We start from the raw sequence: 26,544 nt of genomic DNA, 5'->3' as shown, positions 1-26,544 counted from the left end.
CAACCTCGCGCGACGGCTTCGGTCTCTTAACCCGAGGGACGCGTGGACGGGGCCGGCGGTCTCCGACGCTCCTCCGCCTAGAAATGCCGCGTCTGAGGCGCGCCCATCGGCGCCTGTTCGTCGCTGTCAGTGGGGCGGCCGGCCTCCCAGGGGCCTGGGGGAACAGGGCCGATAACATATGCGAAAGCGCTCGGGAAAACTGAAGCCGACACGTGAGGGTGCGTTACATACGACGGCAGGGCCTCCCGCGAAGAGGCGACAAGGACCCCGGGGGGGAGGCCCAACGGGCCGAAAAGCGGCCCCTGGCGGCGACAACTGCCACAGCCGCCTGACAGAACGCTGCCATGGCAACGAGGTCGACCCGGCGCCTGCGCGAGGCGTTCCGGAAGTGACGTTGCTGAAGAGGCGCCTGGGGCCGAGCTATGGCCCATCAGGGAGTGGAACGGCCGTCTGAGGAAACACTGTCACTCTGGAAACGGTAATGAGGTCAGAGGGCGCATAGGATCCAGAGAGCGCGTTTATGCGGCTCTCGGCGGATCCTCCGACTCGTACCCTCCTGGTTTCGGAGTCGAAGTGCCTGGCGTACGAGCTGCCGAGGCCCGGGCCCAACTTCCGGGTCCGTGGACAAGGGGTCTTTCGGGAGTGGTAGTTCCCCGGTCGGCGTCCCCAGCGACTACCAGGCGCTGGCTTAACCCTGGACGTGCCGGAAACGGGCGCCCTGAGCGGGGTGGGCGCCGGGATTGCGGGGTTTGGGAGCGAGAGAGTCTGGAACGGGGCCTCGGGCCCAGCCTGACGTTTCTCTCCAACCCTCCTAGAGAGCAAGCCCGGCTGAAGGCCCGCGTCGTAGACTGGGACACGGAGGCGTGGCAGCGGGACCCGGACTTTTCGGGTCTGCTGAGAGTCGGGGGCGTGGACGTGTCCTTTGTGAAAGGGGACAGTGTCAACGCGTGCGCCTCCCTGGTGGTGCTCAGCTACCCAGAGCTCGAGGTAACCCCGAGGGACGCGGAGCCCGTTAGAACCTGGCGACTCCTTCTGTAGGATTTCCTTATAGGCTGGGCAGTCGTCGAAGCAAAAAAAAAAAGGCAGAAACTAAGGGACGTTCTGTGTTGAGTCTGAATCAACTGATTATTTTTACCTGATTGTCATTTCTATTTCCAGCTCAGTGAGGCAGCATCACACCCCCAACTTGCCCAGGAATCTGTCTTCCTGAGCCTTCTCCTCCCCTTTCGTCCGCCTATATTTTTTCTGCCTCCTAGGTGTTGCTAGAACCTGCCCCTCTCTGCATCACCACTTCATCTTCCTTGGCCATCCACCCACACCTCCTGTAGGTGACAGAAGTGGATCATCCCTGGTCCCTGTCTCTCTGACTACAAGCAGAGAGGTTTTTCTAAAAAGTAGACAGGATCATGTCACCACACAGTCCACCTGTAACATGTCAGTGCCCCTCCTGTGACCTCATCGCAAGGAGTTCACACTCCTTGATGCCGCTTAATGGCCCTTAAGATTGCCCCCAGCTTAATGCAATGCTGTCAGCTTGGCCCTCCCCAGACCCCCATCCCCAAGTCCACTCTGGATGACTTTGAATTCCTCAAAGATGCTGTGCCGTATCTGCCCACCTGACCTTTGCACTGGTGTTCCCTCTCCTGGAATATTCATCACCTGGCTAATTCCTACTTAGCCCTTAGGTCACAACTCAGGCATTACTTCCTCCCAGAAGCTCCCTTCACCCACAAGCCCGGGAGTTGCCTCTCACCCCCTCTACTTCCTCTTTATCACTCTGGAAGGGAGCTACCTGTCTGCCCCACCAGGCGGTCAACTCCATGATGGCAGGAACCCAGTGGTAGTCTCAGCACCCAGCTCAAGGCCTGGCATGTAGGAGACGCTCAAGTCGTTGTTAAATTCACGTGCGAATGGATGAACAGCATACCCGTGAATCATTCGGACTGAACGGCTCAGGAAGCTCTGGCTGGAGACGAGTTCTGGGGAAGGAACCCTTTGCTTATCAGCCTCAGCATGCCCCTCGCACGGCTCCTCTGCCCTATAGCAGACAGCAAGCATCTTCCTGCCTCCAAGCCTTTGTGCTTTACTTGGAAGACCCCTTTCAGTCCAAAATGTCCTGAGCACCTACTGTGTGCTAGGATCTAGACATACAGTGGTGAAACAGCCAGAGTCCCTGCCGTCCTAGGTCCCCGTCGTTCTGTAGGATGACGTGGGACGTAAGAGAGTGGAGAAGCCAAACTGAGCATGTACTCCAGCTCTTCCTTTTTCCACTGAACCCCTCTGTTCCTCCATTTCCTCTTTATAACTCAAGGATGATAGTATCGATAGCTAAATCACAGAGCTGTGGGGAGGAATAGATGAGCTCATACATGGAAAGCAATTAGCAGAGTACCGGCGTCTAATAAGCCTCCAATAAAGAAATGTTGTGGTTAGGTGCCGCCGAGTTGGTTCCGACTCATAGCATCCCTACGTACAACAGGACAAAACGCTGCCCAGTCCTGTGCCATCCTCACAATCATTGCTATGTTTGACCCCATTGTTACAGCCATTGTGTCATTTCATCTCGTTGAGGATCTTTCTCTTTTTTGCTCACCCTCTGCTTTACTAAGCAGGAAATGTTAACTTGTTATTCTCATGGCCACTTCTCACTCGTCAAGACCCAGTCCACATAGTCCCTTCTCTCTGTAGCTTCGGCTGCTGAATTGATCACTGCCTCGTCTGTGCCCTAGGGCCTTTTATGTGTGTGCAATTGCAGCCCTTTCCAGCATATTGAAGCTTACATTTCTGTCTTCCACATGGACACCAGGTTCTCTGGGGCAGAGTTATACCTTAGTTCTTTTGTAACCCAGCACTAAGCAAAGTGCCTGACACTTGGCGTTTGTTGTCCTTTGCTGGAGAAGCCTAGACTAGGAAAGGGTCTTGGAAAAGTCTAGTCTGGTGGTTCTCTAATGCCTGACTGTGGGTCTGATGGATCAGAATCACCTGGAAGCGTATTTGAAAATTCTAAGGCAAATCTACAGAGACAAAGCAGATTAGTGGTTGCCTATGGCAGGGACGGGGGGCAGGGTCGTATGGGAGGGACTGCTAATGGGCACAAGGTTTATTTGGAGGGCAGTGAAAGTGTTTCAAGTTAGATTATCGAGATGGTTGTACACTTTAGATGGGTAACTTTATGGTATTTAAATTATATCTCAATAAAGCTGTTTAATAAAAATACAAATTCAGGAGCCCTTCCCGGACTACTGACTCAAAATGTCTCAGGGTAGGGCCTGGGAATCTGCTTTTTTAAACAAATGGGTTGTGCTTAAAAGCAAAGGCAGGATTGGGAGCCACAGCCCACCTTTCACAGGGCCCAGAACCGTTCCCATTGTCCCTGAGAGACAGCAGCCTTTCCAGAGCTGGACACCAGCAGCTGGTGCAGTCTTTCCCACCTTGAGCTGAAGTTTAAGTTTGCGTGACTCCTACCCCAACGTTCTCGGTCAGCCTCCAGGCAGCAGTGCAGAACAAGCCTCTCCCTTCCACTGCCAGAAAAATAGCTCTTGTTTCTCCCACTGTTAGGATTGTGTTTGCTGTAGGATTTTTTTGTCCTCCCCCTGCACCCCCAGTCAGATATGTCTCAAGTTGACTCTTCCAGGTCAGTTTTTTCCCGGTTTGTATGGCTCTTGCAATATATGGGGTCAGATCTTTTATTTTGAGGATGTTTCTTGGATCGTAGTGTTAAATATCAGTTCTGTTCATTTTTCTTTTTCAGGGACTTCAGTTATATGTATGCTACAGTTTTCTTTGCCCATCTTCTGTGTCTACCACTATTGTTTTAACCTCCTGAATTTCCTTTTCTTTCTCTGTCTCCTTTCTCTCCTCAGTAATTTCTTATCAGATTTTTATCTGGTGTCTTTGTAATTGATTCTCCATTTCTGAGGTGATCTCTTTTTCTTTGATTTCTTTCCTTTTTCCATAGACTCTCATTTATATTTTCCTGCTTTTTTCTACACTTCAGCTGTGAGCTTTGAATTTCTGCTTGGTGGTTTTTTTTCCATCTGCCATTTACTTAAGACGATTTTGTTCACTGTAGAGAGTGTTACTGTGCTCCTCTGTGTCCTGATTTGGTGGGGGGAAGGATAGCATTTTTGTCAGCTGTCAAGTTTTGATTATTGCTGTCTGAGTCCTCGTAGTAGTTTTGGACAGCTATCTACCACCTTTTCCTGTTCATTCTAAAGCATACTGGATTTTCCTAGTCAGTCAATAACAGGCAGCTCTGTGGAGGGGCTGACAGGCAGCTCTGTGGAGGGGCTGACAGGCAGCTGTATGGAGGGCCAGGGCCTGTTCCATTTCGTAGGTAATGAGGAACAACGAAGTGTCATTTCTTTCTTTGCTGGTACCCTTCTGAGGCATGGGTGCTCAGCATGGCCTCTGATCTGTGATGACTCTTGTTTCTGAAGGACCATAAACTTCTGGCTCTGCTTCCTTCACCAGAGCCTCCAGGGCATACCTCTTGCTCCCCAGAAACAACTGCTTCCCAAGAATGCAGCCTTTGGCCGTGCATACTCCTGGCCTCTGCCTTCCGGTCCCACCACCCAATTTTGGCCCCAGGTTCCGTGCCCTTCTCAGTGTCACCCACACAGGGTGAGGCCCTCCTCCTCCAGGAGCAAACCCGACATGCTTGTGTCAGGTGCTAGCCCCCTCCTTGTCTGCTGCTCACCTGCCTTCTGTCCAGTGTGGCATCTGGAGCCGGCCTGCTGCTCTGGCTGTTTTGTCCCTTCCTCTGCGTGCACAGACGTGTGCACAGCACTCCTCTCCCAGCTGTGCCACGGACTTGGGTGCTGGGGCCTCAGTTTCCTCCCCTTGTTAATCCCTCTGGTCACTGGAGGTTGTGTGGAGAGAGGACAACTGAAGCAGCCACCATTGTCCTCAGAGTTGAGTGTCTGAGCTTCACACAGATCCCTGTTGAAAGCCATCCTGTTGTTTGGGGCCCAGCAGCCCAGTTTGCTGGTTCACCATGAGTCCAAATTCTCTTGTCTGTCATTGGATCTGACCCTCCTCACTTGGGTCATTGGCAGATTTGGTATGTTTCCTAGTGAGTCACTGAGGAAAATGCCAAAGGGCAGGGCCTGCCCTCCCGGCTAACACAGAGTTGTCGGTTCTCAGGTACACTTAGTATTGATCCAGCACCCAGTGAGGAGCAGAAGTTGTGGTTTTGAAAGCTGTCACCCAGAGATGGAGGGCTTTCAATGAAAACATAAATCCAGGGAGGCAGTGGTCTGGGCAGGGTGCCTGTGGGAACAGCCCTGGCTCCCGCTGGGCGGTTCTTATGGGAGGGCGGCCGTCAGTGCACTCTGACCAGACTCATTGTTGGAATGAAGTGTTGGGGGCCACCCTTCTCCACACTTTGGGGTGGGGTCCTTTCAGTGTGAAGAGCAGCCTCTTGGCCAGAGCAGCTCTCTGGCTTCCTTACTGGTTCTGAAGCCCCTGACCATTATGCCCCCAGCTTCCAGGCCTCACTCCAAGACCACCAGTCTCTCCTGTGCCCAACCTTTGACCTCTCCCCCTCCCCCAGCTTGCACAAGTCTTTGAATATCCATCTGACGTCTCCCCCATAGGGCTGCTGGCCTGGCTCCCTAGCCTTCTTCTCCCCGCTTGCAACCTCAGATTATTTCTTTTTAGACTCCTTTTTGCACCTCCGTTCTCAGTTAGGTTTCTAGCTCTGAGATCATACCTGCTCTTCTGAGTTATTTGAAGTCCCTTTTCATAAAGCCAGTGTATCCTTGCAGGCTGCTACAAACTGTAAGAAGACCCAGCTTTTCTCCCCCACGGTTCTTCTAATGTAGGACCAATACCTAATGCCTGCTTTTCACACGGCACTTTATGAAAGTGTTTCCTTGTACTTTGTCTTATTTGAGTCTCCAAATAACCTGGTGAGGTAGGGAAAGGCAGGTATATTAGGGAAGGGCAGGGTAGTTAGGGAGGAGTGGGATGGGGTAGGGTAGTTAGGGAGGAGTGGGGTGGGGTAGGGTAGGGTAGTTAGGGAAGAGTAGAGTAGGGAAGGGCAGGGTAGTTAGGGAAGAGTGGAGTAGGGAAGGGTAGCAATAGGCAGGGATCAACTCTAATTTACTAGGAGGATCCTGAGGAGGGCCTGGGGCTGGTAGGGGCGAGGCTGGCCAGCAGCTTTGCGCACCTGGCGTAGACAAGGTACCACGGTGAACCCCCCACCAGCCTGCAGGGCAGATCGTCTTCACTGTTTCCGTCCCCTCATCTTGTCCCTCGTAGGTGAGGCAGAGAAGGGTGCTGGGGGCAGAGGGACAGGAGGACAGGAGTGGAGAGAGGGGGTGGGGCCGGCTGCAGAGGGAAGAGGAGACTGGGTGGAAGGCCCCAGGAAGGGCGTCGGGGTGACCCGCGCGCCGTGTGCTGTGACAGGTGGTGTACGAGGAGTGCCGCGTGGTGGACCTGACGGCCCCCTACGTGTCGGGCTTCCTGGCCTTCCGAGAGGTGCCCTTCCTGGTGGAGGCTGTGAAGCAGCTGCGGGCGAAGGAGCCAGGCCTCTTGCCCCAGGCAGGTGCCCTCCCTTTGGACAGGGTGGGGAGAGCCCCCAGGGATGCCTGCCCCAGCAGAGGGAGACCAGGGTGAGGCGCATTTGCCTCGGGGCGAGGAGGACGAATTCCACAGACACTGTCATCGGGGCCCCTTCCTGCCTGCTGCTCCTGGGACGGCCCAGGCTGGGGGATGCGGGCAGTGTCACTGACCAGATTGGACCTGCGGCCTTCCAGGTTCTTCTCGTGGATGGAAATGGGCTGTTACACCACCGAGGTAATCCTGTCCTGAAAGGGAGGGCCAGGGAGAGGGGCTGGGAGAGGGCAGGGAGGGTGCCGGGGGAGGGGTGACCTGGAGAGGCAGCCTGCTGCCCGCCCTAGCCTGCCAGGGCCGCTGCTGCGGCTGGGGCCGCGCCACACCTCAGCGCTGGACTTGTTTCCGGGGCCTGCACGCTCCAGGTTTCCACTCGGCTGTCTACTTGTCTCCCTCCCGCACCACTCTCCGCCCCCCTCCACATGCACACAGATACCTAGCCAGAAAAGATGCTCCGCCATCTCTCCCTGCCCACCCCCGGCCCACAGTTCTTGTTAACCTGGATGCTCTGAGACATCATGATGTGCAGGGCCCTTGTCGGAAACCACTGGGACAGAGTGCCCGTCTGGCCCTGCCGGTGTCAGGAACCCGTGCTTGCCTGGGCAGATAGCTGTGCTGCCCAGAGATGCAGGCCTGGGTGGTGGCGGGGGCTACCTGACCAGCAGAAGTGGGTGGGGCCTGGCCACTTCCCCAGAGCCTCTGAGTCCAGAGACAGGGTGAACAGGTTGATGAGGACACAGATCTGGTGGCCTGAATCCAAGGGCCTTCAGCGGCCAGGCATCACAGCCCAGCACCCCTGCAATCTGGCGCCTGGCAATGGCCCAGACTGTGAGGAGATGGGAGAGGGAAGAAGGTGTAGGAGACCCAAGGCCTGAAGGAGAGGAGAGTGGAAGGTACCAGAAAATCCAAGGAAAACGGGGTACATTGTCTCCTAGTTCAGAGGAACAGGAGCCTCCGCAGACCTCACAGTGTGCAGGGGAGACTCAGCACCTGCCCGCTGCCCAGCAGCAGACCTTTGTCACCAGAGGTTATCTCAGAGATTCTGGTTTGTCCTTTGCCCCAGGCCACCACCCCCCACCTGGGTGGCTCCTTACTTCCGGGCCTCCCAGCCTTACCCCTCCTTCCCCCTCTGCCCCTGCAGGCTTCGGGGTGGCCTGCCACCTGGGCGTCCTCATAGACCTGCCCTGCATCGGAGTGGCCAAAAAGCTCCTGCAGGTGGACGGCCTGGAGAAGAATGACCTGCACAAGGAGAAGGTAAGGGGCTGTGGTCTGGGCACGGGGGCCAGTGCTGAGGACAGCATTCCAGAGATCACCCACCTCTGGGGCCCTTCCTGCTAGCTCTGTCCTGTCTGCCCTGGAATCCCTATTCCAGAGAAGGAAGACCACATTCTTCGAGAACCCCTGGCCCCCCACTGCACGGGCGCCTGCGGGGTGCCGCGTCTTGGGAGTACCAGAGCAGCCTTGCTCCCCTCAGGCCTCGCCAAGCCTCTCTACCAGCCTCCTGAGACACCCTGAATGTGTCCCAGGCCCCGTGGCCTCTCCCATCCCCATCAGCTCTGTGCCGCTGCCCCACCCACACAGGGCAGGCTACTGAGGACAAGACAGGTTTCTAGACATTTGGAAGCCTGTGTGCTGGTACTCCATGCTTTCTCTCCTCCCACCACACTCCAGCCCCCTGGCTCCTCCTCCAGTGAGCGCTCAGACCCCTCCAGGTCCTTTCACCGCCCGCCCCCTTCCTCACTGGTCCCCACCCAGCCTGGAGTGTATGCACACACCAGCTCCGCTGCCTGACTGCAGCCTGAGGGCAAGGACCAGGCTTTCTGCACGTTAGCTCTCTGGCTCCTGCATTCAGCAGTTGCGTTTGCACCGAGCACATTAACTGTTTGCACCACCCAGGGGCACCGAGTTGAATCAAGTGTGCCCAAATTCCTAGCACTGGGGAAAGGGCAGGGAGTAAGTGGCTTCAGTGCTGGTTGTGGCCTGCTGGCCGGGAGGGTCATCTATGGACCCACGAACGTGGCTCAGTGGCTGGGACTAGGACTTTATTGCAGCCTGGAGCTACCGTGAGCAGCCATGTGGCCCTGGGTAGGCTGTTTCCCCGCTGGGCCTCAATTTCCCCATCAGTGGAATGGGAGAGTAGAGCTGAGCTCAGAGGTGCTGTGAGGGTGGGGTGGGACATGCTGGAGGGTGCCAGCCACAAGGTTGTGAATGTTGTGGCCAAGATCCCACCCTTTACCTTGCCTAGTGACTGCTCAGATTTTAAAAACCAGGAGGGCTTCTTTCATTCCTTCCCCAAGAAAAGACATTATTTCCAAATGTTGTTCCTCACTTTCTAGGTACAACTCCTGCAGGCTGGAGGTGACACATTTCCTCTGGTGGGGGACTCTGGGATCGTTCTGGGAGTGGTAAGTGGCCAGGGGCTCATGCCAGGTCAGGACAGCCACAAGTCATGTGAGGAAGTGCTGGGCCAGTGGGTGCCAGAGAGCTCTTTCATACATACACTCATGTACATATGCACGTACACAGCACACATACACATGCACACATGCATAGACATACACAGATGTATACATGCATGCGCATATACACACGTGCACACACGTACAGGTATACGTGCACACACATACAGGTATACGTGTACACATGGGCACTGTGCACCGTGCTGCACTACCCCCCTCCATCTCCTTGCCGCTGGGACTATGTGAGACGGGCGTGGGCCTTTTCTCCTGGCCTCCAGCTGGGCCCACCTGTCCTCTAGGAGCAGGAGGGTGCCCCAAGGGCTGGGAGCCCATCCTACAGCAGTTGAAGTGCAGGGTACCCTCCAAGCTCACTCTTGCCACCCAAGGCTTTTTGTCAGATCCTCTAGGCACCGAGCTGGTCCTGACCCTGGGTGCAGCGGCTCACCCCAGCCTGCGGGAGGGAACCTCAGCATCCTGACCCCCAGCGCTCTGATCTCACCTCCCTTGGCCCAGGCCCTGAAGAGCCACGACCACAGCACCAACCCCCTCTATATCTCTGTGGGCCACAAGATAAGCTTGGAGACTGCTGTGCGCCTGACCCGAGCCTGCTGCAGGTTTCGGATCCCAGAGCCCGTGCGCCAGGTGGGTGGGCCATGTTCCTCTGCCCCTTGGAACCGTCCTCCTGGCTCCTCCTTCATTATGTCTGAGCGCAGCCCCTGGTCACAGGGGGAGGGAGGATGGAAGCAGCGGTCCTGAAGGAGGGCCCGGAGGAGGACATAGAGGTAGCTGGGTGAGAGAGACCCAGGCATAAGGAACAGCCGTGCAAAGGCCCTGAGGCAGGCATGAGTTTGTTCAGGGAACCCAAGGGAAGGTGCTCTGAAGCCTAGGCAGGGAGGTGTGGGCAGGTCACAGCTGGGGAGGGGGGTAGAATTCCAGATTTACCACGGACGCTTAAGAAGGAGAGAGACCCAGCTTTGCCTCTGTACGTGCGCCGTGTGGAGGTGAGTCTTGTGCTGTCTGGAACGAGAGGCCCCAGGCTCCCTGCCTGCCCAGTCTGCTCTTCTCCACTAGGCCTCCCGCCGTCCAGCTTTGAGCCCACTTTGTCAATGGATTGGAGGGCCAAATGCATAGACAGTCCCCCGCCCCTGCCCTTTCCGTCTCCTCCCAAGGCCTCTGTGCCCTCTGTGCATTAGCTTGAGGCGACCTGGCAGAGGGACCGTGGTTCGACCTTGATGGCTGAGCTGCTGGTGCAGGGGGCCACCAGAGGGCAGCAGAATCCCAGAAACCCCTGTGTCCCTGCACCAGGGAGGCCAGGCTGATGCCAGCACCTCCAGCCAGTGAGGGACTGAGACCTGGCCAGCCACCCACACCACCCTCTGCCTCCCTCTGTTCCTGCCAAGGGCTGTGCCGGCCTCGTGGATATGTGGGCCACCTGGGCTCTCCCTCACATTGCCCCACATTGCAACCTGTGACATGTGTCCTCAGCCCTCATAGGCCTTTCTGCCTCCATTCCAGCCTCTGTATGACCTGAGGGAGACCTCAAGAAGCCCCTGATCCACACTGTGTGCCCTGCACTGCCAGACTTGCTGAGCATGGCCACTGGGCCTCTGTCCCACTGTCTGTCCCAGCGTGGTAGATGGAAGCTGTCCTGTAGAGCCCCTGAGCCCCTGAAATAAGGCAGGGACCACCTGTCCCACCTCAGAGAGGGGCCGGCCAGATGCCTGACCAGCACGAACCCAGCAGTGGTATGGGTGCATGCCCATGCAGGAGCTTCCGGGAGGGGGACTAGTGGCTCATCTGACAGCTCTTGTTCTCTCTCAGCCCATTTTCTTCCTGGGCCACTCTCTCCTGTCCACGGTCTGCCACTCTGACTCTCCTTCCAGGTGGGAGTGAGAGAGGGGTTAGTGGCTGTCTGCACCCTGGTCGCATGGTGTCCGTGGGGTCCCCCTACTTCCTGGCACTGCCTTCCTAGTGCCGAGTCTGGTTGTAGGAAGGCGGGGGGAGCCACCAGCACATGCCCCTGGCTGCCTCCCTGTTAACTGGAGACAGAAGCAGCCTGGGGGATTAGCTGTTCCTGTCAATTAGTCACGCACCCCAAACTGGGCTAAGACCCTCTGAGCCAGAATCGAGGGCTCCTGAGGTCAGGCTGGGAGTGGAGAAGCCCAGCGGCAAGGACCCGAGGACGTCCTGCCAGGCCTGACCTGGTTCACTGCCCCTCCTGCGTGCTTACTTGCTCCCCGACAGCCCACAGACTTTCATTCTGGTGACTTCACAGAACTTTCTGGAAATGCTTCCCTGGGGATGGGGGGGCATGGCTGATGCTAGGCAGGGGGACAGATGACAACCCAAAGGCAGGGTCACAAAGCCAGGCTGAGGAGACTCACCAAAGAGGCTCAAGCAGAGAGACTTGTGGCTTGAGCCACCCCCACCCCCACAAGGAGCATGTGCTCAAAGCCCCCAAAGAAGGCTGAGCAGGGGGAAGGGATGCATCACCAGCAGCTAGGGCCTCAGGGATGACAAACACAGTCTGAACCTGCCACTGCAGGACACTGGCCCTGTTGCTCTTTCTCCCCAGAAGGCTGAGTGGGGGGCAGGTCCTGTACCTGAGCACTGTACGTGGGGGATGACAGGTGCTAACGCCTGAGCACTGTACATGGGGGACGACAGGTGCTGCACCTGAGCACCATATATGGGGGACGACAGGTGCTGCACCTGAGCTCCGTACATGGGCAACAGAAGGTGCTGCACCTGAGCACTGTACGTGGGGGGATGACAGGTGCTGCACCTGAGCACTGTACATGGGGGGGACGACAAGTGCGTACCTGGGCACTGTACATGGGGGATGACAGGTGCTACACCTGAGCACTGTACATGGGGGATGACAGGTGCTGCACCTGAGCTCTACATGGGGGATGACAGGTGCTGCACCTGAGCACTGTATGTGGGGGGGATGACAAGTGTGTACCTGAGCACTGTACATGGGGGATGACAGGTGCTACACCTGAGCACCATACATGGGGGACAATAGGTGCTACACCTGAGCACTGTACATGGGGGACGACAGGTGCTACACCTGAGGAGTGTACATGGAGGGATGACAGGTGCTGCACCTGAGGACTGTACATGGGGGACGACAGGTGCTGCACGTGAGCACTGTATGTGGGGGGAGGACAGGTGTTGCACCTGAGCACTGTACGCGGCAGCGGGGGGGGACGACAGCACATCCGTCAGGTCGTTGTTGGGAGGACTGTCCTGAGGCGAACTCAGGGCCCCAGCCCCCTCCCACCTTTCTCACTGGAACCATTGTCTCTCCTAGGCTGATATCCGCTCCCGTGAGTACATCCGCAGGACCCTGGAGCTCGCCTCACCCCCTGCACTGGGGAGGGAGAGGTGAGCACCTAGGAGGGCCCAGGAGAGGTCCTTGGAGGGTGGGGAGGAGAGCTGAGCGGTAGACTGCTTGGGCGGGTATGGACTCCAGGTCTGATGTGGACCGTCCAGAAACCCCCAGGCCCACCACCCAGCCTTTCTCGAAGCCCAGTTACCTGTAAGGCGTCAGGGAGGGTGTTGGCTGGCCATGTCACCGTGGACACGTCATTCACGCTCCTTCACACGGATTCTTTAACCCAAAGAACAGCCTTGCGGTGGGACAGGAGCCCCATCCCGTCTTATAGGTGAGGAAGCTGGGTCCCGGAGCACTGAGCAGCTTGGCAAGCCAGGTTCCAGCAGCAGTTGGGCTACAGAGCCCATCAGTCTCCACTGAGATTCCCTGAGCAAGGCCTGTGTAACCTTTGTGCTCCTCTACCCTGGAAGCCAGTGGCAGCTCCTTGGATAAGCTGTCTTGGGGACCAAAGGGGCGGGGGTGGCTGAGCCCCCTGAGCTCTCAGAGTTGAGGGCTGGTATCTTGAGCGCATGCAGACCCCTGACGTCCAAGTCCCCCTGGCCCTCTGGCCTATGCCCTGTCATGGCCTCTGGACCCAGACAAGCCCCAGTGTCCTGGAACCATGTCGGGGGGTGAGAAGGACCCCGGGCTGGCTCTGGAGTTTGAGACTGCCCTTTTCTTGACTTTATTACCAGGATTCAGAAAGTGAAGAGGCCAGAGGTGTGCCCCCAACGATACTCGGGAGAGCCCGCCAGTGAGGGCAGGCCTCCCGAGGACCACAGCCCAGGCCCTGGGGCAGATCTGGATGCTCCAACCCAGGCACCCTGAGACAGCGGGCCGCAGGCTGTTGGCCAAGCAGAGCTGGATGCCATGAAGACTCAGAGGTACCCCACGCTGGCCTCCAGGAGCGTGACAGGCACTGAGGGGGACTCGTCTTGGAGGCTGCAGGGAGCTTCAGACCCACAGCAGCAGGTAGGGGGCCTGGCCCCACGGTCATGCCAAGAGACTACTGCAGCAGACACAGCCCCTCCTGCTCCGGCCACGTGTGGCTGTGTGGCCATGGTGCCTTGAAGTCTATAGTGTTCAGAGAAGACAGATTGCCACAAGGCACAGCTCCAAGCCGAGAGCTTATGAGGCTACTTCCCCTGGAACACGGGAGGATGAGGGGCTCATCTCTGGCCAGCCCCACTGACCCTGCCTCTGCACTGACCAGTGCGGGATCTGTGCCAGGTGACCAGACCTCCAGCCCCCACCAGCTGTGTGTCCTGTCCCCCAGCCATCTGGCCATCCTCCAGGCTGCTGTGAATCCACAGTGAGGGGCTGAGGGAGTGCATAGTCTGGGGGCTCCCTGCAGAGGGACTGCCAGGTGGGGACAAAGGGGCAGGATGGTTGCCAGATGGTGTGCTGAGGGCTCTGCTGCCCAGCCTGGGGCAGGGGGAGTCCCACACAGCAGCCAGGTGAGGCCCAAACCTCCACTGGGGCGCAGCTCCTCTGTGCCTTCTGGCCTCCTCATCCGAGGCCACTCTAGTGGGGCAGCAGCTCGGCCCTGTCCCTGACTCGGGCCCCTCCTGGCAGCGACCTCACCTCATAGGGTGGGCTGGAAGAAGTCCCATGGAGGCAGGGGACAAGGGCAGCCCAGCCTCTGCCATGAGCCGGTCCTCAGGGGACTTCCCTCACCCGTCGGCTCTCCCGAGCCTCCTTGGGGGCACACCTCTGGCCTCTTCGCCTTCTGGATCCTGGTAATAAAAGTCAAGAAAGGGGACCCGGGTTCTACCCTCGGTCACCAGAGCCAGCAACAGCAGAGTCTCCCGAGGCCTCCCTCTGTGCCCTTCCCGGCAGGCAGGTTCCAGTGTGTTCTGCAGGTGCCCCCTCAAGTGCCTGCCTCCTGGCCACTGGTTCTTTCTGGTGCCCCCTCACCTCCGTCTCTCACCTGGGCATCTTCTCACCACCCCCACCCCCCAGCCCTGAGACTCCAAGAGATCACGCCCTGCTTGCGAAAGCTGGGGTTCATGGGGAGCCCCAGATACCCCCTCTCTGCCCCTCCACACCTTGATCCTCCCCAGAGGGACCCTAGGCTAAGAATCTGCACCCAGCAACTGGCTCTGCGCTGACCTTTACCCCCGCAGGCCTAAGTCTCCCCTGCTTCAGGCGCTCCACAGTCCGTCGGGCCAGCAGGCCCTGCCACAACTCCCCAGCTCGAAGAGAAGGGTCAGTGGGCTCCTGGGTGCAGTGTCTCAGGTCTGCCCATCGGCAAGGACAGGCCATGCCAGCCCCTTGCCCCCAAGGCTCTTGGGGCACCCTCAGGGGTATGCAGGGGCTATAGGGATGGGCCCAGGCTTGGGCAGGAGGAGAGAAAGGTGCCAAATGAAATCTGTCCAGCTGCAGTGCCAGCCAATGCCAAGCTGGAATGCTCGGCTAGGAGGGCAGCTCCCCAGCACAGCAGTGGCCACTCCCTGCTGCAGAGGCTCCATCTGAGGATGGAGGGCGCCACCACACGTGGGGCCCAGACTTACTGGCTGCAACTGGTGAAACTGTTGGGGTCCCCGGCAAACCTGCACGCGTGGGACTGAGGTCCGCCTTGGGAGAGAGTCCAGGAAAGCATGGGATGGGACTCAGAGCCAGGACAGACTGCCACTCCCAACCCACCCACCTCCTGGGGTTTGGGTGAAATGGACATGAGGACCTGCCCAGCGATAGACACGTGGTCCGTTCTCAATGAATGGAGAGCAGTGGGAGCCCAGCACCATGCTGGACCTAGGGACAGAAGGGACAGCCCAACCGTCCAGCATCTGTCACGTGGATTCACCCCCTGGCTGGGCCCCCCACACAGTCCTGCTGCACACAAGGGAACCGAGCCATCCATGAAAGCCCCGCAGAACCGTCTCACTAACACCTGCATGTCCCTGGGCACAGGCAGTGAAGGGCAGGGCTCCGCCTGGGTCTTGGGTCCCACCTCAACCAGCACAGCCACAGTCCTGGGGGTCCATGGGGTGGGGGAGCGAGGGCCCGGCAGTCCTGTGTCATTGCTGCATGCAGACTCATTCACACCCACCTCCCCCACCACTCACCCCCAGATCCACACAGCCCTGGGGTAGAGAGAGGGTCTGCATCAGGAGCACCCACATCCCAAGCAGGGAACAGGGCAGTCACAAGGGGGTTCCACAGGGAGCTGGCAGGGGGTGGTGGCTCCCGGTGACCCCACCAGTGCCCAGGTTTCAATCCACTCCCACTCCACCTCCCCCAGTGCTCACATGGCAGGGCCCCAGGCAGCGCTGGGTCCAGCACGTCACCCTGCCGCCGACTTCACCCCCCCAAAGTTCCTCACTCCCCACACTCACCTGGCACCCCACAGCAGCCAGGGCTGGAGGACTCACAGCTGGCCCTGCACCTACCCTCTCCATTCCTTCCAGATCCTTCCCTGCCAGGGACCCATCAGGCTCAGGACCTAGGGTGCAGGTGGAACTGGGAGCAGGATCAACCATTTTAGACCTCTGAAGGTGGGCCCAGCTGACTTTGGGCAAGACGCATGAACCAAGCTCGGAAGCTTGATCCCTCGTGAATGGTAACTGGCCTACCTCACAGATAGCCGGGAAGTGGGTGAGGGTGTGCGCCAGGCTAGCACGAAGCCCGGAAGCCCTGGATAAAGGGTTACCAAAAGTTTGGGAACGTGGGGGCCCTCGGAGGCTGGACAGATGGCCTACGCTCTGCAAGGCCACTCCAACTTTAGCCGAGAAGGAAGAAACCAGAGGTGGGGCAGTTCTTACCTCCTCCCAGGCTCCCACAAGCCAGAGAGTTCAGAGCTCAGGGCTGTGCCTTCCCTTCCACACCTGCCCCAGTACAGGAGAGCACGGGGGCATTGGGGGTAAGGTCCACACAGCTTGGTACACAGTAGACCCACCTAAGACTGGCTCACTGCGATGCTTTGAGAAACGCAGCCGCTTCAACCCTAGGGCCCGGCTCTCTCTCTAAGGGACAGACAGGGTGGTCATGGCCCTCATGGGGACTCTACTTTAATGGCACCTCGGTGACCACGGGGCTCAGAGTGGCCTCTCCTGGCTGAGGGCATAACTGGAAGTGGACTGTGTTCTTTCCTGTAGGGGGCTAGAGGCAGAGGGACCTCCCACTTCCCCCACCCCCACCCCCAGTTAAGAGCAGGCCAGAGCCTGGAAATAAGCTTGAGACAACCTATGTGTCAGTGGGGTTTTTTTTTTTTAATTGACATAAAATTCACATAACAAAATTTTCTATTTCAACCATCTTAAAGTATACATTTCAGTTTTTAGTATATTCACAATGCGCAACTATTAAAAAAAAAAAACCTACAGCCCTCTCGGTGATTCCGGCTCATAGCAACCCTGTAGGACAGGGTAGAACTGCCCCATAGGGTTTCCAAGGCTGTAAATCTTTACAGAAGCAGACTGCCACATCTTTCCCCCAGAGAGCCACTGGTAGCTTTGAACCATTGACCTTTCGGTTAGCAGCCGAGTGCTTTAACCATTATCTAAATCCAGAACATTTTCATCACCCAAAAAGAAAGCCCATACCCCTCAGCAGTCACTCCCTACTCGCCCATATCTCCAGCCCCTGGCAACCACTGTTGCGCTTTCGGTCTGTGGATTTGCCTATTCTGGACATTTCGTATAAGTGGATCACAATATACGGCCTTACGTGCTTAGCTTCTTCACTCGGCATAATGTTTTCAAGGTTCATCCATGTTGTGGCATGTATCCCAATGTCATTCCTTTTTGTAACTGAATGATATTCTACTATATGGATATACCACATTTTGTTTATCCATCTATCTGTTGATGAACATTTTAGTGAGTTTCTAATTTTTGTGTATTGTGAATAATGTTGCAGTGAACATTTGTATACGATTTTTTGTGTGAACTTATATTTTCAGTTCTCTTGGGTGTATACATAGGAGAGGGCTTGCTGAGCCATCTGACAATTCTATGTTATCTTTTTGAGGAACTGTCCAACTATGTTCCACAGCAGCTGCACCATTTTACATTCTCCCCAGCAATGCACAAGTGTTCCTATTTCTGCACGTAACTTGTTACGGGTCTCTCTTATTATAGCCATCCTGGTGAATAGGAAGTGGTATCTCATTGTAGTTTTGATTTGCTTTTCTCTAATGACTAATGATGTTTTGTATCTTTTCATGTGCTTATTGGCCATATGTATATGTTTTTTGGAGGACTGTCTAGTTAAATTCTTTGCCAATTTTTAAATTGTGTTTTTTGTCTTTTTGTTGTTGTAGGAGTTTTTTATGTATTATGGATACAAATTACTTATCAAAGATATGATTTGTAAATATTTCCTCCCATTATGTGGATTGTGTTTTGACTTTCTTGATAGCGTCCTTTGATGCAGAAAAACTTTTTTGTTTTTTGTTTTGTTTTGTTTTGTTTTAATTTTGATGGTCTAGCTTATCTAATTTTTCTTTTGTTGTTTGTGCTCTTGTTTTCATGTTTAAGAAACTGTTGCTTAATCTAAGGTTGAGATTAAGTTTCCTTCTAGGGTTTTTATAGTTTTATAAGATTTTATAGTTTTAAACATTTAGATCATTGGTCCACTTTAAGTTGATTTTTGTATATGGTGTGAGGTAGGGGTTCAGACTCATTCTTTTGCATGTGGATATCCAGTTGTCCCAGCACTATTTTCCCCACTGAATAGTTTTGGCACCCTTATCTAAACTCAATTGGCCACATATGTATGGGTTTATTTCTGGACTCTCAATTTTATTCCATTGGCCTATATGTCTGTGCAGATTCTAGGACCACATGGTTTTGATGGCTGAAGTTTTGTAGTCAGTTTTGAAATAGGAACATGTGAGCCCGCCAACTTTTTTATTTTTCAAACTTGTTTCAGCTATGTGGGGCCCCTTGCAATTCCATATGAATTTTAGGATCAGCTTATCCATTTGTACAAAAAAAGGCCACTGGGTTTTTTTGTTTGCCTTTTTGTACTTTAGGTGAAGGCTTACGTAACAAACTAGTTTCTCATTAAACAGTTAATACACATATTGTTTTATGATATTGGTTAACAACCCCACATGTCAACACTCTCGCTCCTCAACCTTCGGTTCCCTATTACCACCTTTCCTGTCCCCTCCTGCCTTTGAGTCTTTGCCCCTGGGCTGTTGTACCCCTTTAGTCTTGTTTTGTTTTATGGGCCTGTCTAGTCTTTGGCTGAAGGGTGAACCTTGGGAGTGACTTCATTACTGAGCTAAATGGGTGTTTGGGGGCCATACTCTCAGGGTTTCTCCAGTTTCTGTCAGGCCAGCAAGTCTGGTCTTTTTTGTGTGTGTGAGTTAGAAGTTTCTACATTTTTCTTCAGCTCTGTCTAGGACCCTTTATTGTGATCCCTGTCAGAGCAGTCATTGGGGGTAGCCAGGCACCATCTAGTTGTACTGGACTCAGTCTGGTGGAGGCCATGGTAGTTGTGGTCCATTAGTCATTTGGACTAATCTTTCCATTGTATCTTTAGTTTTCTTCATTCTCCCTTGCTCCCAAAGGGGTGAGACCAGTGGAGTATCTTAGATGGCTGTTCACAGGCTACTAAGACCCGAGACACTGCTCACCAAAGTTAGAATGTAGAACATTTTCTTCATAAACTGTGTTATGCCAATTGAGCTAGATGTTCCCAGAGACCATGGTCAGCCGCTGGGATTTTGGTAGGGATTGCTTTGAATTTGCAGATCAGTTTGAGGAGTATTGTCATCTTAACAACGTTAAGTCTGCCAATCCATGAACTTAGGAGGTCTTTCCATTTATTTAGACCTTCTTTAATTTCTTTCAACAATATTTGTAGTTTTCAGTGTGCAAGTCTTGGACTCCCTTGGTTAAATTTATTAAATATTTTATTCTTTTTGATGCTCTCATAAATTGGATTGTTTTCTTAATTTCCTTTTCCAATTATTTTGTATATTGATTTTTTCTCCTGCAACTTTGGTGAACTGATTTATTAGCGCTAATAGATTTTGCATGGATTCTTTAGGGTTTTCTATATATAAGATCTTGCCATCTGTGAATAGAGATAGATTTACTTTTTCATTTCCAGTCTGGATGACTTTTATTTATTTATTTTCTTGCCTAATTGCTCTGGCTAGAACTTCAATACACTGTTGAATAGAAGTGGCGAGAGTGAACATCCTTGTCTTGTTCCTGATCTTAAGGGGAAAGCTGTCAGTCTTTCATCATTAATTATGATGTTAGCTGTGGGTTTTTCATAGTTGCCCTTTATCAGCTTGAAAGTGTTCCCTGTATTCCTAGTTTGTTGAATTTTTTTATTTTAATCATGAAAGGGTGTTGAATTTTGTCACATGCTTTTTATGCATCTATTGCGATGATCAGGGTTTTTTTCTTTCGTTCTACTAATATGGGGTAGTACACTGATTTCTTTTCAGATCTTGGACCACCTTTGCATGTCTTGTTAAACCCCACCTGGTCGTGGTGTATAACCCTTTACTATGCTTCTGGATTTGACTTGCTAGTATCTTGTTGAGGATTTTTAAAATCTGTATCCATGAGGAATTTGGTCTTTAGTTTTCTTATGAAGTCTTTGTGTGGCTTTGATGTAAGGGTAATATTGGCCTCATAGGATGACTTAGGAAGTGTCCCCCCTCTTTTTTCAGGGGGGAGAGTTTGAGAAAGATTGGTGCTCATTATTTTTTTTAACATTTGGTAAAATTCACAAGTGAAGCCATCTGGCCCTGGGCTCTTCTTGGTTGGAAGTTTTTTTTTTTTTTTTTAATTATGATAAAATATATAACAAAACACTTGTCATTTCAAAGATTTTTTTTTAACTGTGGTAAACATATGTATCAGATTATTTGACATTTCAACAGTCTATTGGAAGTTTTCTTTATTACTGACTCAATCTCTTTGTTATAGGTCTATTCAGATTGTCTGTTTCTTCTTTAGTCGGTTTGGGTAGCTTGTGAGTTCCTAGAAGTTTTTCCATTTCATCTAGGTTGTCCAATTTCTTGACATACAATTTTTCATAATATTCACTTTTTATTTCTGTAAGGTCAGTGGTAATATCCCTGCTTTCATTTCTGTTTTTAGTAATTTAAGTCTTCTTTGCTTGGTCATTCTAGCTTACGAGTGTTTTTTAGGAGTCTTCCCTCTTTTTTTTTTTTTCTATCCCCATGATGTCCAGCTATGACCGTGGCTCAGAGGAGGGAGTAGGAGAGCAGGTCCAGTGGAGAGGACTCTCCCTTCCCCCAAGCAGGAAGATTCACAGAGGGTCAGGGCAGAAACTACATCTGCCTTTAAGAGCTTCCGGGCTCTCCCCAAAAGACAGCCCCCGCCCAGGCCTGGTATGGGCCACTCAGACACTAAGTATAACCCCACTCATTCCTCAGGTAGGGGCCTGACTTCCAACAGAAGTTAGTGTCTAACCCAAGACCGGCTGCCCTGATGGACTACGGAAGCTTTGTGGTAGAGTTAGGGTTTAAGCTGGCATGGAGGGATGGGAGTCTGAGTCTTAAAGGGACCTGGAGTTTAGGGAAAAACCTCAAGGATAAGAACTCGTGACAATGTGGAGTGGCAGGCCCCGTGCCAAGACGCCCATGCCTTGTCTCGCCTCATGTCCACATTAGTGCCCTTTTAGAGGGGAGGAGATGAAAAGAGGGCATTTTCGTAGTGTCCCAGAGACCCTGGCCCACCACAAGGCAGGAGGGAGTGCAGCCCAGGTATACACGGGAAAGCTGGGAGGGGCCGGGCTGAGGGGAGTGGGGCATGTGAGTCTGAAGGGGGTGGCCAAGCTGCAGAAGTTAGGGCCAGGGGCAGCCAGGATGGGAGGATCCAGGGTAGGCAGCCAGACATAGGTAGGGACTGGCAGGGGTACAGAAACAACTGGAGGCAGCGGGGGTGGGGCCTAGGGCCCCACAGCGTGGAAGGCAGGATCCCGAGGTACCCGTATCCTGTACCCACTCCAGACCCCTCTGGCTGCACGTGGGCTAACCTGGGCCCTGGTGGGAGGCAAGAGAACAGTGGGATGGGGAAGAAGCAGGCCAGGTCTGCGGGCTCTTGGCCTCTGGCCCCTGATGCAGAGGGGCGTGCTAGGGAATAGGGCCCCACACCCCCACCCACCCTGCCTGGGATCTCCCACCCCACAAGCCCCTAAGTGCAGTGGCATCTCAGCTCCTTCCCACAGAACCTTAAAAATAGGGCTGCGATGATGCCCGTTTTCACAGACCACAGCCTGCACTGGAGCTAAGAATAACCCCTGAACTCCTTAATAATTCAAGCTGGACCCAAATAGACTTTCCTGTTAACCTGCCTCTGTGCCCCTACCCCTACCCCAGGGCCTGCCCTGCCTGAGAGAGGCTTCAAGGGAGTGGGCTGGCCTGGGGCATTGGGGGTCAATCCCAGGCACCGTGCTGGAGCCACACTCCCCCAGGGCAGCCTGCTCACAAGGACCCTGCCCACCTACCCTCTCCTCTCGTGTAAAATCCAGAATGGGAATGAAGGACACCCAGACCTACATGTTCTCCAAGGCCAGGCCTGGGAGGCCCAGCTGGTGGTCCTAGCTGTCTCCAGCCCCGCCCTCCTTCAGCCATGGGCATTGGGCTATTCAACCCCGGGTTTGAGCTGGCTCCCTTGGCCCCTTCGCCCACACCTCACCCGAGCCACACACACCCACCTAGGCTCTGGGGTCCCAACTCTCCAAGCCCAGGACCTGGGCTCCAGGGGAGGACTGCCCCCTACGCCCCCCTTCTCCAGCCTCTCAGGCCCCAGTCACTGGTATACACACAGCTCCTCAGGCTGTGTTCCTGCTTCCTAGGGAGGGTCCCTGAAGGGGTCCCTGGGGCTCTGTGGCCTGGTAGGAACAGCTGGGATGGGAAGCGGGCCATGGGTTCCAGCCCACAACATCTGCACTGGATGCTGTGTGCTTAGGTGAGTTAATGCACCTCTTGGCACCTCTGTCCTCACTTCTGGGCTTTGTGAGGATCCGTGTCTCTAGAACAAACTGGGTGTTAGGAGCAGGAGGGGAACCTTGGTCAGGGGCCCAGAGACCAGGGTACCCTCCTCTCAGGGGCAGTGCCCAGGCTGCAGACCCCACTTACGTGCCCCAGTCGTCTGGGCTCCAGTCCTGCAGGGCAAGTGAGGAGCTGGGGGTGCGACCAGGAAGCACTTGGGGAGGCTGCACTTGCTGGGGGCCCTTACCAGCCTGGCCCACCCACCCTGGAGCAGCCCAGCCCCAGCAGGCCTGCCGCATTGCCCCCAGCCAGGCCCTGCGTGGAGTTTTACCAAATTACTAAAGCATCAGCGGGCGGCAGCACTGACATCCAAATGAATAGCAAGCAGGGTAATTAGGCGAGGTGTGACAGAAAGATGGAGCATGACCTGCTATCCCTGGTTCACCTCCCCAGAAGCAGGAAACCCTCTCTAACTTAGTTCCCTGCGGCTGTGGGCAAAGGTCCATCTTCTTGTCTTCTCCTCCAGGTGAGGGCCAGGGGCAGTGGGCTGGAAGGTGGGGGGTGCAGGCTAGAAGAACCAGGGCATGGCTGCTGCCTGGGGCCAGCAGCAGGGCCTGCTGGCAGCCTCCTGGGCAGGGCTGGGCTGCATTTCCCAGCCTGGGCAGCCCCCTCCCCACTTTCTGGTGCCCCCCCCACCATGGACAGAACCCACAGGGAAGAATAAGGGGAGTGTGCAGGGGAAGATGGGTGCCATACTAGTGGAGAGAGGGTAGGGTGGGGACCAGATTGGCAACTGGACCTAGAGCAACTGAGAGAAAGGGAAGGAGGGGAGTGGCAGGTAGGCCATTGTGGGGCAGGGGACACAGACCCAGACTTGAGGTCATTGGCTGGCCTGGGTGCACACTGCTCTGGGAAGGGGAGGCAGCCACTGGGCGTGGTACAGGGGCCTGACAGGAAAGCGGGAGTAGGGAGCAGGTTGGGTGGTGGTGTTTTAGTTATTTAAACTTCACTTGTATTTTTTATCAAAGTCCTAACTGTACGTAGTTTACATAATCAAATAGTTCTTCAAAACTCGTAATGTGAACAGCAGTTCCTTACCCACCCACCCTCTCCTCTCTTCTCAGAGGCACACGTCCCTATTAGTCTGCCTGTTTCTTTGGTATTTACTGGTAAGTGATACACTAATGTTGGGTTTTCTCCGTTTTAGCCCTTACCCACTGCCTTCACACTCCTGGGGGCTGAGAGTTTGGTTTGTTCTCTTATACACAGCCCCTCTCACACACTCACACCCTTTCCTTCCACCCATCCTCCCACTTTATTGGTTGAATCAGAATTCAATATATACGCTATTATTTCTTTGCTTATCCTGTTCACAGCTGAGTAATGTAATGTAATTACATTTCTTTTCTTGTACAACCTCTTGTTTTTCCTGGACTTAATGATCGCCTCATTTTTGGGGGGGGGGTGGAGATTTGGTTTATTTTCTGTGTAAGTAAAGAAAAAGAAAGTTTTCTTTTTGTTTGTTATTTTGTTTTTATTCATCTCCAAACCCTGCAATGAATCCTCCTCTTGGTACATAAAGAACATGAGGCCATCTAATTTTTTTTTTCTTGGAGCCTCCAACAATCCCCACTTCTTGGTATTTGTTTAGTCCTCTTCCACAATGAACAATAGAATATGGCAGAAGTGATGGTGGGTCTCTGATAATAGCTCACAAAACACATTGCAGCTTTTGTCGTGGCATCTCTCTCTTTGGGATCATTCACTTTTAGGGAAGTCAGCTGCCATCTCACAAGCAGCCCTATGCAGAGGTCACATGGCTAGGAGCTGAGGCCTCCTGCCACCAGCTGTTGGAGTGAGCCACTCTGGAAGTGGCTTCACAGTCCCGGTTGAGCTTTCAGATGACTGCAGCCCCGGCCATCATCTTGACTGCAACCTCATGAGACAGCCTAAGCCAGAACTACCTCTCAGTCTACTCCCAGATTCCTGTTCCTCAGAAACCGTGTAAGATGGTATATCTTCATTTGGGGATAATTTGCCATGCAGCAAAAAATAACCAATACCAAGCCTTGCTCCAGTAGCCGTCTGTCCCAATTGCTTGTACACCCACTGCACATCTGTCACCAGGAGCTTCCTTCCACCCTTATCCCAGGAATTCCTTGCACTTCATTCCTGTGCCAAATCCTCTGCTCTGCAGATCCCACACAGCCCTCTATCCTGGACCAGCCCTTGCTTTAGGCGTATGCTCATCTGGTGGTTCCCTGAGAGGGAGTGTGTGAGGGCTCCAATGTTTGAAACCTTTCATGTCAGAAACCATCTCTTCTACCTTCCCACTTGGTTGATAGTTGAGCCGGGTATGAAGTTCTAGGGTGCAGTCATCCCCCCTCTGTACCTGGAAGACTTTGTGCCATCGTCATCTTCTAGCTTTTGATGTTGGCTGAGGACAAATCTGATGCCGTCTTCCCTCCCCATCCCCAGAATCCTAGGAAAGTAGCTGATTTGAACTACCGGTAGGAGTTGTGTTTGTACAGCTCTTGTTTCTAAGGCATGTGGACACCATAGTTTTAGGTCTCAGCCTTGAGATGAACTGGGCTGTCATGTTTCATAATGGTGAGGTCCACTTCCTGTGGACTGTCCACCATGTCACCTTGTGGGGCCTGCTGTGTCTTCTCAGCTGGGGGTAACCGCTGTCCTCAGTGCTGAAGCAGGTGCTGAAAGTGTCGGCCTGAGTTGCCCGAGCCCCAGAGATGCTGGGAAGCCTTTCCTTCCACTTTACTTCTCTTCTACTTCCACCCTACTGCCCCTCAGCCCCATCAGGTGGGACCCTGGACCTCCTGAGGGGGAGACACCAGGCCACCCTAGAGCTCACCCTCCCCTGGGCCCTGGCCCTAGGCCCAGGCTCTCTCTCCCAGTCCTTGCTCATCAGCACTAGGTCTTTTTCCTCCCCAGAGGGCTCTTCAGCAGCTCATGTGAGCAGACCCACACAGGCTCTGAAGATGGGGTGAACCCTGAGGTAGGCATTAGAGCCAAGACTCACTGTATATAGTCGAATTCTCCAGGCTACATGTGACAGAAAGCCAACTTAAGTCAACGTAAGCAAAAACGGGCTGCACACGCCTGGCTAGCATAGGCCTGGTTCTCCCTTGCTCTCTTGTGTTGGTGCCATTCTCAGGAGGCCTCTCTCCCCAGGTGGGCTAGATGGCCACCTGCAACCCAGCCTACTTCCTCCCAGTTTAGCGAAGCATAGCCCTCTTTCCCAGCGGTTCCAGTGAATGTGTCAGGCCAACCAGCACTCATGGGGTCTTGCTGGCATGAGTCCTATGCCCTGAGTGGATCACTGTAGCCTGGGAGGACCTTGAGCCTAGCCCGGACCCAGGGAGGGGAGTCAGCTCCAGCCCACCTTATGAGAGAAGTCTCCATGGAAAATAGGAGTACCGTTACCAGAGAAGGGTATGCCTGGGTGGGGACACTGAGGTTAGGGGACCTTCCCAAGAAGGCACTGTGGCTCCAGGATCTTTCACAGATCTTAGTTCCCAAGGCCCTGGGCAGCGTCATCTCTTCCCCACGGTGCTCCATCTTGTCTCCGATTGATTCTTTTCCACTGCCAGCAGGGAACAGTGTGACTAAGGCTCCATTATCAACTTGCCAATCTTGTTTCTAGGGCACAGACGCTGTCAGCTTAGGGGACCCAGTTGGCATATAACGAGGCCTCCATGACAAATGACTTAGGCATCAATTAACTATCTGGGGAAATGTCAGGCAAGACCTGTCATGCTGGCAGGGAGGAATAGCCAATTAGCCCAGCAAGGTTTATCCCATCCAAGGTGATTGCCTGCCTCATCCTCCAGCAGGGCCGGAAACCAGGGGCCAGGGCCTCCATCTCCCAAGAACAGGGGGCAGCCCCAGGCCCCAGGCCCCAGGCTCATGAGCTCCCCACTGGCTCCTGCCCTGCAGCCTGTCTCTGTCCCTCATCTGCTCCACAATCACCTGCTGATTCAGGCCGGAAGTGGTCACTGCTAACGCAGAGGCGACCAGCAGCCATGGAATGGGACAGTGCTGGGGAGGGACAGATGTGTGGACCGGTGTGACTGGTGAGGTCTCTGTTGGAGCCAAGATTGGTGGAGCACTCAGGGCAGCGAGGAGTAGCGACTAAAGGG

The 26,544-nt window shown here is 54.3% G+C and overlaps 1 protein-coding gene across 4 annotated transcripts; it reads left to right on the top strand.

The window, feature by feature from the left end:
* Nucleotides 1–351: 351 nt before the first annotated feature.
* Nucleotides 352–26,544, top strand: ENDOV (endonuclease V). 4 transcript variants are annotated; one of them, XR_010318271.1, is made up of 11 exons: nt 352–478; nt 816–987; nt 6,412–6,546; nt 6,762–6,801; nt 7,760–7,872; nt 8,955–9,023; nt 9,591–9,719; nt 12,394–12,467; nt 12,707–12,748; nt 13,152–13,428; nt 15,867–26,544. XR_010318271.1 is itself a non-coding variant. In XM_064270600.1 (10 exons), the coding sequence occupies exons 1-10, from the start codon at nt 423–425 to the stop codon at nt 13,282–13,284; spliced, it is 963 nt and encodes a 320-aa protein (XP_064126670.1). In that variant the 5' UTR covers nt 352–422; the 3' UTR covers nt 13,285–26,537. The 4 variants fall into 4 exon arrangements, 3 of the variants coding, with proteins under 3 accessions (XP_064126670.1, XP_064126671.1, XP_064126672.1); XM_064270600.1 differs by having other exon boundaries at nt 13,152–26,537; XM_064270601.1 differs by lacking the exon at nt 12,707–12,748 and having other exon boundaries at nt 13,152–26,536.

Source organism: Loxodonta africana, chromosome 18 (genome assembly GCF_030014295.1).
Source record: "Loxodonta africana isolate mLoxAfr1 chromosome 18, mLoxAfr1.hap2, whole genome shotgun sequence".
Taxonomy (NCBI): Eukaryota; Metazoa; Chordata; class Mammalia; order Proboscidea; family Elephantidae; genus Loxodonta; species Loxodonta africana.
This window is presented reverse-complemented; position numbering and strand designations above follow the sequence as displayed.